At 42.7% G+C, this 13,785-nt stretch overlaps 1 protein-coding gene across 1 annotated transcript; it reads right to left on the reverse strand.

Moving 5' to 3' along the window:
* Positions 1-22: 22 nt before the first annotated feature.
* GrlHz (Gustatory receptor-like Holozoa) lies at positions 23-3,658 on the reverse strand. The gene is made up of 5 exons (XM_041775985.2): positions 3,614-3,658; positions 1,990-2,109; positions 1,611-1,664; positions 1,325-1,482; positions 23-1,037 (listed from the first exon to the last, which is right to left on the reverse strand). Exons 1-5 carry the CDS (start codon positions 3,641-3,643, stop codon positions 23-25), a joined length of 1,377 nt encoding a protein of 458 aa, XP_041631919.2. The 5' UTR covers positions 3,644-3,658.
* Between the last annotated feature and the right edge of the window lie 10,127 nt (positions 3,659-13,785).

Consider the following 13,785-nt stretch of genomic DNA (forward strand, 5'->3'; position numbering starts at 1 on the left):
ACATTGCCGTACAAGTACATGGTTACATTTTGCCCAGGGCGGTGAGATTCAGGCACATGCCAAGCGTGAGGATTACAATGACCACCACGAGGATGGCGAAGCATAGGTAGTTCGGCTGGATGGGCATCCGGAAGAGTTTGGCGGACATATCCAGCGAGGCGGCAAAAAGCAGCGTCGAGTTGAGATCCTCCGCCGAGGTATTATGGTAAACAAAGGGACGAACCCGTATCTGATGGCCGTTCGCCTGGGCATTCTGGCACACTCGTGTCACCGAGGATGCCACGAAAAAGGGCAGCAGTCCCAAAAACAGCCACAGAACAACATTGGCTATGTTCAGCAGGACCAGCTTTAGGGCGCAAAAGTGGAAATCAAAGTCCTTGAAAAGGTAAACCAATCCGGCAAAGGCGTACGCCAGATTCATCACAATCAGGAAGCACACAGGGATGGATACGTGCTGATTTAGCCGCTCCAGTAGCTTGCGGAACTCAAGGACCTCCCTCATCCAGTCCAGCGAGTCGATGGAATGCATTAGCAGCTTATGTGACAGCGTCTCCAGATGCATCCTTAGCAAGTAGCACTCGATGTAGTAGTTGCTCAGTATGATGATCTCCACCAGATCTTGCAGCAGTATGGTGATTAGTAGGCCAACTCGCAGCCCGGTCTCCCAATCGCTTAGGACCTCGGCCAGCCAGGACACCTTTACGATTTGGGCAGGCTGCATCACCACCACGCAGCAGGCGTAGCCGAAAAGCAGTATCAGCAAGGCTAGAGCCACTCCCAAGAAAAACCACAGCATCCGGCAGAGTCTCTTCGGCTTGGCGGACATCAGGAACACCCGCTCGATGAGGTTCTGGAGCTGTTCGTGGTCTATAACTTTGCATACTAAAACGGCTGAGATGAATCCCATCAGATTGAAGGCACTGGGCACAATGTAGCCAAACAGCAATTCTCCAATTGTGTTTGGAGTAACTGCTCCGCCATCGGTTCCATTGGTGATGGGTCTGATATCCCGGTAGCTGTTGAATCCACGATCGCCTCTGTAAAAAATAAATAAAATGGATATTTTAAAGGGTTTCTTTATAGGTCATAAATCTCTATGAATTCCCAAACCCCTCACGTAACTCGAAGGTGATTTATTTTAACGAAGGCATACAAGTTTTTTGCCTTAACTACGTGATAATCGCGCTGGCATTTGTTCCTCTCTTTATTATATTGCTTACAATATTGATATTTGTGTTTTCACAGCTAGTCAATTTTTTTTTAAATTTATTGAGAAGTGATTTACGCCACCTGGTTTTTCGCTGTGCAGCGGCGTCGCACTCACCTGTAGCCGCAAATGTACCGCAAAACATAGCCGAGAAGCAGCACACATAGCACCATCAGCGCCTGGACGTAGCTGCAGCAGGCCCGAACATTGCTCATATCCGTTGAAATGGGATTGAGGCCCACCAGCGTCAGGATAGCCACATAGGGACGAAGGAACTGTGTTCGGACGAGACGTGTTAGTTCCCACGATATGTTGGTTAAGTAATCCACGGGCGACGGTTGGCAGGCGGTCTGATGCCATCGATGGCACCACACCCACACCAAACCAGCAGCTTCAGACCTACCTTCCGTTTGCAGTAGTCCAGGAGGGCGGAGGTGGGTTCATGCTCTCCCGGCTGCTGCAGTTCATCGTTGTTGGCATTCCCATTGAGGCGATTGATGAAACAAAAAGAGCTCTCCGCATTGTGCCGATACATGACAGACAAAGACAAACGTCAACAAAACGGCAGCGGGAGCGAGACGGGTGGGCGAAAGTAACGGTTGTAGTAACAGGTCTCATTCACAACAAAAGCACATAGCGTGGGTGGGGAGGCACAGTGAGAGTGGGAGTGTGAGTTTGGGGAGAGTGCTTGGGGCGGCACACCACGCGAGAGCGAGAGAGAGAGAGGGACAAATAGACCGATCGCGGCTGGCGGTCCAGCCACAACTGAGGCTCCAACTTACCAGCTCGTCATGGAGCCAGGATGAGCCTATCGAGGTGGCTCGGCTCCTGCTTCGGCTGCCGCTTCGGCTGCTCCACGGCTCCGCTTCGGCTGTTCGTTCGATGCCGTTCATCAAGTGCAACTGTAGCGGTAACGGTAAATTGACTAATTGAAACTCGAGCCCCAAAGTCAGAGAGAGATTGGGGGAGAGAGAGAGTGAGCGCAGAAACAATAACAATCAGCGTAAAGAAGCTTTCCTGCGTGAAGCTCTCTTTGAGCTTTGTGTTCTTGCCGCCCCATTTCCCCCGCGTCCTACACACACCCCAACCCCCCTTATCAATCAATTTTATCTCGGGATCGCGTTTCTCGAGTCTGCTGGGCACCTGTTACAGTTTAGATAGGAATCAGGCCCTGTTATCGCCAAGCACTATCTGCCCCGTAGTAAAATTTGCATTTACATATGTATGTTCTTCTTCCATATCAGACATGTGTAAACTCCCCATTTGTACATATGTGGATATGTAATAAATAATATGCATTATTATCGCGTGGCAGCGGGCTTTCCTTTGTCACGCTTTCGCTGATCATACGCCCTCTCCCAATCACTCACTCTCTCTTTCGCTGGCGCATTGATGCTGATTATGCTTTATTGGAATCTCTCTTTCATTAGTATTACTCATGCTGTGGGCCTCCTCCCCTCCCTTTTCACGTCTGCGATAAGAAAGTTTTTAAGCTTTTCTTTAGAAACATAAAAAAATAAAACTAAAAAAGGTCTATTTTTCCTTTCTTAACAGAGAAAATATGGTGAATATTCATAGCATGTATGTATGTACATATGTATGTATTAATATCATGCAAGCTCCCCACATTAATTATCAGTTGTTGGGCAAGTCATCTTTTAGTATTTGCTTTTATTTGTTTTTTAATTAACTTTTTTTGATCTCTGTGCTGCCTTTCAGCACGCAACACTTTGGGTTATAATTTAAACTGTTTGCATCAGACTTGTCTGATCTGACGAGATCTTTCAGAAAAGTCCACTGTTTACCTTGGGGATATCATTGTAATACAAATATTATACATTTAATTAATAAAATAATTTTAAATATCATTCACTTTTATTTAAATAATATCAAGACCTTTATATAATTGTAGTTTTGTTTATACATAATTTCTTAAATAAACTACTACTACATTCCGATATTAAAAACGAATATCACAATATATTATGGCGAATTAAGTAATTTCCAGAGTAATTTTCACATCGGTTTAACTTTTTTTTTGCCCTCATCCGCCCCATCGGTAATAAAGTTTCGAAATTTACGCCAAAGTAATTAAATGAAATTGAACGCAAGTCGAAAGCGGTTTCAACTTTTTGCCGCCACTTAAAATGCTGTTCGACGATTTGGTAACGAGGCCAAGGGACAGAGAGGCCGCATTCCACTTTCAGTCCAGTTACAGGCTGAGATCCATGGCGCCGCAGCAGCAGGAGAAGCCGCAGACAGAAGCCGCAGCCTGTCGGGATGTGAGATACCAGAGTAAAGTACTATCTGGTGCGCCGGGGCTTCCCCTTTGCACTCTCATGTAAATTAGCTGCGTTGTCAAATAATTCTGATTTGTTGTTACTACACAGGCGCACACACAATCACACAGTAGTGGCATGCTAATAAAAGCGGCATTCACCCGGCGAGTCCTGCTATCGTCCTGCCATCCTGCAATCCCCTCATCAATATGTCAGTCTGACCAACACGCTCGTCACTTGCCAGTGTCTCCACCGAGCCGAGCCCTGCCCCATCATCTCGACTCTTAACTAAGCGTGGGCAGCAGCGTTTTTGTTTAAAAATCAAATCAAATATTACGAGAAATTTTCAATGTGGTCGAATGCATAGGAAATTTTATGCCCGCCACAACCGCAAAACGCAAATGTTGACTCCGTCGGATAGCAGTTGGAATACGAGCCCGAACCCGTCCAGATGAAGCCGGACAGATACGGATACCCACTCGCACATCGCACATCATTCAGATACAGATAGGGACGACTGGGTGGACTGAGCTGGTCACAGGAATTGTGGGACCCGTCATGTCAGACATAGCTTTAAATTTTATTTAAACTGGAACCAGGGATATTAAGCGGAAAAAGTTTAATAAGTCTATTTTAATTGTCATTTCTTATAACTTCTTACATTACAGGATAATAAGATACTTTCTAGAATCCATACTCTAGGACTTAATAGATCTGAAATGTATACCTAAACTTCTAAATATACTTAATGAAATAATAACTTGAAAAACACAACATAAAAGATTCTATTTAATAAATATATCTATACAAACATTGATTTGAATCCAAAATTGCAATACCAAAAGGTATAGATAGAAAGATACTTTCTAAGTCAATCAATCTGAAAAGGGAAATGCATATACAAATGATTGTCTTACCAACAATAATCCCAACTTAATGTTGCCACAAAACCACAACAAGATACAACTAGATTAATATCAATATCGGACTCTACACATTTGTTACTTAATTGCTGGTTTAAAGACTGTGTCTGTGCTTTATGCCCGTTGCCCCCTTTGGCCGGCGTGTCAACAAGAGATCAGAGATTGTGGGACGTGTCAAGTGTCCGAAATTCAATTAGACTTCATTAGCATTAGCAGCCGGTGGCAGTTAGTTTCCAGCCCGCAGACCCCTCTTCCTTCCCAGCCCCCCGCTTGTGGTTTTCTCTCACTCTCGCTGTGTTTGTGCGTGAACACAGATTCAAGCGTTGGCAGATTAGCATAAATGAGATCATTAAAATGCGCTTACGTTTTGTGTGTGGGTGTCAGGGGTCAGCGGGTGTTACAAGGAGCACGGGTCACGGCCTGTTCCCTTTGCACGTTTCACGGAGACAGACACCGACTGCAAATTGGCTTGGTCCTGCGAAAGGTGTCACTGCTGCCGGTTGCCGTCTCGGCTAGACGACGGACCTAAGTGAAATTTGCATAATTATTGCAGCATCTTTTGGATGCTACTATTACCCCTCTCAGCAGTCCCCCAAATAGTTTTCCCTCTGCCCCAAACAGCACTGCCTAATTTGCTCATTATGTTTAGTATGATGAGGCAGTTGGGATAAAAAACAGAAGGATCCTTAGGCGACTTTACTTTAAAATTCGTTTTGACTCCGCTACAGGGTTAAAGTGGAAAATAAAAATAACTTTTTATTAGTTCTGAGTTGTCGTGGTTAAATTGTAAATTTTTAAATATTTTTTTTATTTATGAATTATATTTTGCTTTCTTGTACAGTAAAAATGGGTAAATAAACTAAAGAAAATATCTTTAACATCCAATTGTTTGAATAACAACATTAAATTGCACATTGAAATTGCATTACAGAACCCTTAATTTAAAAAACCACATTAAAGTAGCATTTTATCTGAACAATTAAACGAATTGTAATTAAATTAATTGCCGCACATTTTTCTTCCCATTTTCAACCTTTCGCTTAATTCGGACAATCCTTACTTTGCTGGCCAGTGCTTCATTTGGGGCTCATTTTAAATTCAGTCAGGTTAATTGGACTGTCATATACCTGTTGCTCTTGTGTGAACTTGGCCTGGGACTTCCTGACCCCGACTCTGTGGGAAGTTCATGCACATGCATTTAAAATGCTTTTGGGTTTGGGAACACCAGAACCCGCTGAACTGTTCCCATCCAAACAAGCTAATTTTTGATGATATCCACAGAGGGGGTCGTTATGGGAATGGGAATGGGAATGGAAGTGTGTGTGGGTAGGGGGTGGTGCACTGGGGACTAGTACACTAAAAGCCTGTCGCTGGCTGCAAATTGAATCAGTCGTCCAGTGTCCGTGGGCCCTGACTCTGCACTGGCCATCCAATCGTGTGTTCGCCCCGGGGCGAGTTTTAGTGTCCAGCGGGCGGCATGCGCGCTCTCATGAAATGTGACCGCAATTGCGGTTCGTTAGCTGCATTTCAGCTAGTCCGCATCCATGTCAGGGATGATGGGATGCAGCAGGAGCAGAAGCAGTAGCCGAAGCAGCAGCAAAAGCAGGAGCAGAAGCAGGAGCAACACGAGTTTCACCTGCACGTGCTGCCGCCGAAAAAGCGAACCCCAAACAGGCGGTGATGAGTTGGCAAGGTGGTTTTCGAGAAGGGGGAACGGATGATTTCGAAAGGGGTTGGCATGGCGCTGGCCAGCATGACCAAAGCGCCGGGCTTAAGTGGTCCATGCGACCAAAAGCACTTTGACCATGCGGTGGGAAAGCACCCGGCGGCCTGGCACCAGCTCACACCGTTACTAAGGTCCCTACACAGAAAAGAAAGGGGGTGAGTATTTAAATGTATTTTATATATAAATAATTCTAGGCAGCCTTCTAAAAGGTGGGTCCTTAGTTTTTAAAGAAACATATCAAAAGTAGCCCAAAAAATGGTTTGAAATCTTATGAAATTGAGCTGGAAAAAATGCTAACATAAGACAACTTTTTTGAGTAAGACTACTTCTTAATTTATACTTATATAATATACAAATAATAAATTACAATAATAAACATTTCACCAAACATATTTTAAGAATGGTTCCCAAAAATCCTTTTCTCTGTGCATCCAAAGCTCCAGCTTTAAAGCTCTTTGGACCCCAGGTTAAACGCCTTATCGACGGGGATTATTTATGTTGAAAATATCAAACAGTCGAGGATTTCCCAGGCACTTAACGGCAATTAGCTTCGGGGCCGCACACACCTGTGGCTTCAATCCATCGTCGAACTTTTGTCAACCCCTCGGGTATGGTTCTTCATCCCCCCCTTTAACTCCACCTGCATCCGCAATCACAGCTCGACGGGATTTGCGCATCATCAAATGACCAACTTGAGGTAATTACCAACAAGGAGCACACAAAGGCACGCACGCACACAGAACCCCAGCTATACTTTCATCCGGAGAGGAGAGCAGATCCCAACAAGCACAATCTGTCCGGGCACGCACAGAAAAAACTTCTGGCCCCCGTTTGGTGTCTCCTTTCAGCGCCGGCCAACGTGACGAGCATGCGGAATAAGCCGGAGACGAAGGACCAACCCATCGTCTGAAGGGAAGCTCAACAATTTAAACGGATCCCGTGCTGGATTCCAAGGATATGTCGCATTAGCAATGCCCTGACCTACTGATGAGTGCCAAATGAGTTGTTGGGAGAGTGGCCGAAAAGGGGGGCCAGGCTGCACGAGTCTCCTTCCCCCTTGTTACTTCCACCGATTTTGGTCCTTTGGGGAGGGGGTGTGGGTGTTGAATGTGGGTGTGGTGGGCCTGTGACTTTTGTTGCCAAACTAAATATTGTTAGGCAAAGTAAACGATGTTGTAGACTTTGTGCCCGTGGAGTTGGACAGGGGCGTAGGTATAGGGGATAGGTAGAGGTGTGGCAATGGAAACTTGAAGCTAAGAAATTTAGCACAAAATTTAACAAAATAAAAATACCTTAATTATTATACAATTCGGGGAAAAGGCGTGTTTAAGGTATTCCCAAATGAATCCATACTTACTGAAGACCAACAGTTTCCTGATAGGACTCTCTGCTCCGTTTTTACAGCTCCCGAGAATTTCCCTTTATTTTTAGTATTTTCTTTGCTTTTTTTTTTAGAATTCAACTCCCCCTTTTTGATGGAGGTCTCTGCTTTCGTGGTGCCTTTGCCAAGGATCTGGCCGAGTGCCTCACGTCTATTACCGTTAACCGAAACTTAATGCCATTGCGGCCATTCAAGTCGACATCCTTGCAGAGAGGCAGGCTGCTCCTTCGGGGGCATCCTCAGCTCCTTGTTGCTCCTGTTCGAGGATTTCCTTCCTCATTTTCCTGCTACTTTTTTTCTGTCCTTTTTTCCCACCATTATGAAACTGAAGCCAGGTTATACAGAGAGCAGGAGCTGGAGGATATGATGCAGTCAGCAGAGGACGCACCTTGCACCCACACATACAGGACACATCCATCCACGGCTGGGGGAATATCCTGGCAGCTAGCTCATTGTTGACGCAACTTGCTCATTAATTTTTTACGCTTAATGTGCGCTCATAATGATTTTTAAATTGAGTCTCCGATTTCACAGATTTTCTTTTTCTCTGTCTCTCTCTCTCTGGGGTTTTCACCTTCAAGGCTTTGGACTGCAAACAGCAATGACGTCACAGAAGGCTCATTAGTGACCAATGTCAAACGAAAAATGAATAAAAAAACAAACTCATTCAATTAGGCCTGCATTCATTCATTTATTTATTCGCCGGAATCATTGATACACACGGTCTTTGGTCATTTATTTACTCATATTTGCAAAAGGAGCATCAGAAAGGGAGAAAGGGGAGACACTGAGTTTACTGAATGCAGTGATTAAAATGCAATAACAACAGCATCTCGATTGCGATCCGAATTCGCATTCTCGCATTCGCATTGGCATCCGCCATTCCCCTCTCTTCACACACAAGCTCCTTTGCAGCTCATCGCATCACGCATACGCCACGTTGAGCACTTGGTAGGTCGAAAAGTGGCGAACGTTTTGTCCTGGCTGACAAATTTAATTACTGCCTGCCGGCCGGCCTGCCTGCCTGCCTGCCTGCCTGCATGTGTGTTGCTCTGTTGGCCCTGGATGGCAGCTCCTGCTCCATCTCCTGTGCTCTCTGCTGTTTGTCTCGTCACTGATATGGGCCAGACATCAGACACATGACCGGAGGCGGGAGTGGACCTCAGCCGTCCGGGATCCGGATCGTCCTTTCGAACGGACGAAGTCACTTCATTTGATGCGTCAATCAGCACAATCAAAAACTGCAGCCATGAAAATCAATTAAAAACCCGTTGACACACTGTCCCCGGACCAAGGCTGGTACACTGAGGGAAAGTATATGTCCAGGATGAGTTAATCATTTTTCCTAAAAATTATATAATTTAAATTTATTTTAAAGCAAAAATCACAAGTTATTTCTTTAATTAGCTAATCATACCTCTAATTTTATTATAAAATCTAACAGACATTTCCTTTTTGTTTCTCTGTGCAGGCTGAAACTTTGTGCCCAGTTCTGTATCCTGCGTCCTGGGTCCTGTATTCTGTGCCTGTTTTCCACGACCTGGACCTTGGGCTGTGTACATCCGTTGGCTGTCAACAACGTTGAACGTTTTGCAATTGACGCCGCCAGGATTAACATTTATATTTCAGCTGGCTAAAGGGGATCGACGAGGAAAAACGAGGAGCGGGTTGGTGTGAAGGACTGAAGGATGTTATTTTCCCCGGCAACCGATGTTATTTTTACCAGTTTCATGCTCGTTACAATTCATTTGATATGCAAATGCTCTTTTGTTGCGGATATAAGTAACACATTCGCGCACTCCTGCAAAACAAATCAAAGGCGGGCGACAGGACGATGATGACTCTCAGGATTTGCTCACACCGCTCCCACCTCCGATCGGTATCTCGGCATCGGTGTATCGCTTTCACCGGGTGATGTCAGCAGCAGGGTTCTTGCATAGTTAATTGCTGACGCGCTGAGTTGCAAAAATCGGGGAGAAATGGTATGGGGAGTACGTCCTGAACTTTGCCCACTTAATAAATGAAATGTCATTGAGGCATGTGGCAATCAGCGCCGCACAAAACTCAAATGAAAACACAATTCAACACGCAGCAAATGACGTCGTCGTCGTTGGAGTAGGGGCTCGTCCCCCTCCACAGTTGGGTCCTTGCTAACTGACTGAAGGACTGAGGGACTGACTGGTTGACTGGTTGACTGACTGGCTAACTGACAGCGTCCAGGCGAGCCTCGCTTTATCTGCCCCTTCAGGGTTTTCATCCAGCAAACAGTGAGGGGCCAGAAAAGTAACCAGAAAGAGCCTGAAAGTCATACCCACTTGTCCACTTGTCATAGACACCATACACTCAACCCACACAAAAGTAAGTAATAGGAAAAGGCGTTAAAGAATGGCGAAGTATCCTTGAAAAAAAAGTTAGCTTTACACTAGAATTTTCAACTTATTATGACTTCAAACTACGTGTGAACAAGTGCTGTGCTTATAATAGAAGCAAGTTCAAGACTTTTTTATCTGGAGAAGTAACAAATTAGTTACCTATAATATTTATCTTACGTTGTCTTGCGGCTTTCCAATCCCCCATCAGTCCCCAAAATACCCTGTGAATTTCCCACCATATTTAAGAGAGAGCCCCTAAAAAAAAAGCGAGCTATGCGTGTGCAACTCTGCTGCAACTGCTACTGCTTTTGCTGCGAAATCCTCTACCATTGCCGCTCTGGCAGAGCTATATCTGGCATAGCTATAGCTGCTGCTGCTGCGTCAGCTGCAACTGATGACATTGTCAGGCATCAAGGCGGCTCTCCAGCTATGAGGGAACCAACGGGCCTGACAGTTACTCAGCGTCAGGCATCGAGATACTGCAGCAAATGCACCAAGATAAACTAGTAATTCAGAGTTTAACAGTATTAATTAATAGTAAAATGTACTATTAAAACTAGATTAATTAAATTGAAATATATATTTTAATTATTAAAGAGATTTTCTATATTTTTAAAAGCAAATAGAAACCTAGTTATAGGCAGAACCGTTTGTCTTAGAAATACTTTTGTGGTTTTTTCAAGTGTAGAAAAGAGGTGTGGGATGTTAGCGGGTGCGTTGGCCAAATTAAAACTTGGGCCACACACTTGACACGTGCTTAGTTGGTGCTGCACTCGCTGGGAGTCCCACTTTTCAGTGCCTTCCCTGGGCCTTCTTTTTTTTTTTTGTTTTTTTTTGTTGGCTTTCCATGTTTGCGGCTTCTGCGGACTGAGTTTGTTCTGGCCATCTGCCTTTTTCCTCTGGTTTTGTGACGTTTGCCCTTCCCCTGCCTCCGGTTTAAGCTAGTTTAATTTATGGAATCGCCTTCTCGGCGGCATCAACTTGCGTGTGCGGATGCATAAACTTGTTGCATACATTGCGGCGACGCCGCTTCAGGTGAGGAATGCACTTTTGCAAATTTATGTGGCAGCCAAAAACTTATTTAAGATGTTAAGTGCCTGCCGTCAGCAGTAATTCATTTTTGGTTGAAATTTCAGCTTTTTAATAGGGCAATAAAATCCATAATAATCATAATATGAAACCCATTAAAATGCATCAGTAGTTCCATTAATTATTTTATTAATTTATGTTAGGTTGGGCTTAGTGTCTAAGCCAAAGATTAATAAATACTAATAAATAATGTATATATATTTAAGTGGAACTTTACCTTTTCCTGGAGCCATTTAGATATTAATTTTCCCAGGCAAATGATTTTCTCTTGAATTTCATTTGACTTTAGTTTTATGTATTTCTAAAGTTCCCTTGTTTTTTAGGTTGTTTTCGGTGAAAGATTAAGTGAAAAATTGCAACTGTTGCACAAATTGCTGCTGTGGCTGCAACTAAATATTGTTATTATTTTACTAGGATTCTTTTTTGGTACATAAGGACATATGTTTGCGGGCCAAAAATTGAATCAAATAGTAATTTATGGCCTGTGAAATTTCTGCCAACTGTGCAAATATTTTTGTGGCATTTTTTTTTGTCGAACATTTTCGTTGGAACCTACACACATGGCATCGCATAATTTTAGGCATAATTCTTTTAAACAAACTAGCGGCAGTTTTAAGCGCAGTTTCTGCGTTTTTGGCTGCCCCGCTGCAGTATAAACAAGCCACTCAACCCACTTGGGCTGCAGCCTAACATGTTGGGGGATAGTATACCATATATGTTTTTTTTTTTTTTGCTTTCGAGGGGAACGGCGGGTTGTCAACAAAAATATCACTTGTTTGCATGAAAAATCTCTGCCGTAGGGGGTGTTTTTCGTGATAAAATGGAACAAAGCCTGGCGGAAAAAAAAGGAAACCCGCGTAAACCAGCAAACGCCAGCGGAATTGAGCAATTTTTATGAATAGCAATAGTCACCGGGAAATAGTAGAGGCCCCCTCCTACGACCATACATACATATATGGAAAAAGAGTCCTAGTTCATCTGTCTTGCTTGAAGTGGATGCGGGGGTCCTGGGTGCTTGACAGTTTGACGCCCCGTAATTCATGCCATGATGAACGTCGACTATAAAAACCTTTTTTTTTTCTCGGTCCGCTGCTCGCATGACATCTCACTTGACTTATGGAACAGCTGTTAGGGATTAGCATTTAACATGGGTTCCTGCCGCCGACCATTTAAACCCTTCATCAGGCCGGGAATGAGTTTAAATTGGTAACATTAACACACAACAACAAAAACGAACACATTTGTCGCTAATTCGATTTGTCTGTCGCCACGAAAAACGGCGGCGGCGTCGGCGATCGGAAAAAGTTTCCATCGTCGTCGTCGTTGGTGGGTCATAATTTATTACCTCCAGTTGGGCCAACTTAATTATATACGTTTAATACAATTTGCCGGCAGTGAAAAATCGAATCAGAAATACGAGAGGCAGCGAATTAAAAAAATAAAAGTTAAAACACCAAAAAAGTAAAGGCTGTCGGCCATTCATGAATGTTAATAATTGAGTTGTCTGCATTATAAACGGTTTTAATGTTTGTAACCAAAGGGTACAGGGTTACTATAGGAGCATAAACAAGTTATAAATAAATGTCTTATTAATTATTGAAATGCTTTTTTTATGGAAATAATATAACAAGAATACCATTTCAAGTTGAAGTGCGAGTTTGCACAAATTGAAAACAAATGTAATCTGCTAGGTTAAGGCCTCATTTCTCACTTTGATTGTGATTGTTCCATCGTAAGCTATGTATATGATATAGCTGTCTGATCTACTAGACAGTTTATTGACATTTTTAAATGTCGAATGATAAGCTTCAGCTTTTCTGCGACGCCAACAGAGTTTACGTTGTGGGAAAAATGGACACCAAGATGACAGTACTGAAGTTTACTTTCTCCGGTTAAGAACTGCAAAGAAACCCCAACTCAAAATGCCCAAAGTCGCAATTATTTTCTTTGTAATCACTCTGCTTGTCGTTTGTATATGTCATACATCAGGCCAAGATCTCCGAATTCCTAAAGATTTAAAGGAATTGGAAGATGTTATGAAGAGGGACTATACACAAAGTCAAGAAATATTAAAAAAAACGTTTTCAGGTAAATGGAAACCCTTTTTTATTGTCTAATAACCACAAATATAATTCGTTTCTATTTCAGGGAATATGCCAAACGACGATATAATGCATAAATCTGTTTTATAAGAGCACATTGGAATGTATAATTCAAAGTTATAAGTAATCATCATATACAGTCTTTAATTAAATAAAGAAAAGACATTGAAATCACTAAAGAATTTTTACCAGGTTAAAAGGTGAGCAATTCATTTTATGTGTGGTATTTTTCTCTAGAATATTTAGAAATTCGTCTTAAAAAGGGCAAAGGCGAGTCCCCATAGATTTGAGATTTTCAGAAATCAGAAAAAAAACGTTTTCAAATCTAGGTCAATTTTTGTTGAATGTTCACAAACCACTCTAAACAGTATATACAATAATGCTAACAAAACAGTTTTATAAAAGATTCGTGCAATGTATACATATTATATTACTGTAAGTAATAAAGTATATGCACATTTTTAATTAAATAAAGAAGAGCCAACAAAGTCGCTAGAGATTTTAAATTAGGTTTAAGGGTAAACAATAAATATTTCAAAATTTTAATAGATTTAATGGAATATGTAGGGTGTGGGAATTATCAAAATATACCATATTGACGTATACCATATATATTTTAAATAGTTTGAAATCAAATCAAAAGCTCTTTGAAAGCTGAAAAATATTATAGTTTTGATTACATACTTCTGCTATTTAAGAACCTTAG

This window comes from Drosophila kikkawai, chromosome 2L, assembly GCF_030179895.1.
Source record: "Drosophila kikkawai strain 14028-0561.14 chromosome 2L, DkikHiC1v2, whole genome shotgun sequence".
Lineage (NCBI taxonomy): Eukaryota > Metazoa > Arthropoda > Insecta > Diptera > Drosophilidae > Drosophila > Drosophila kikkawai.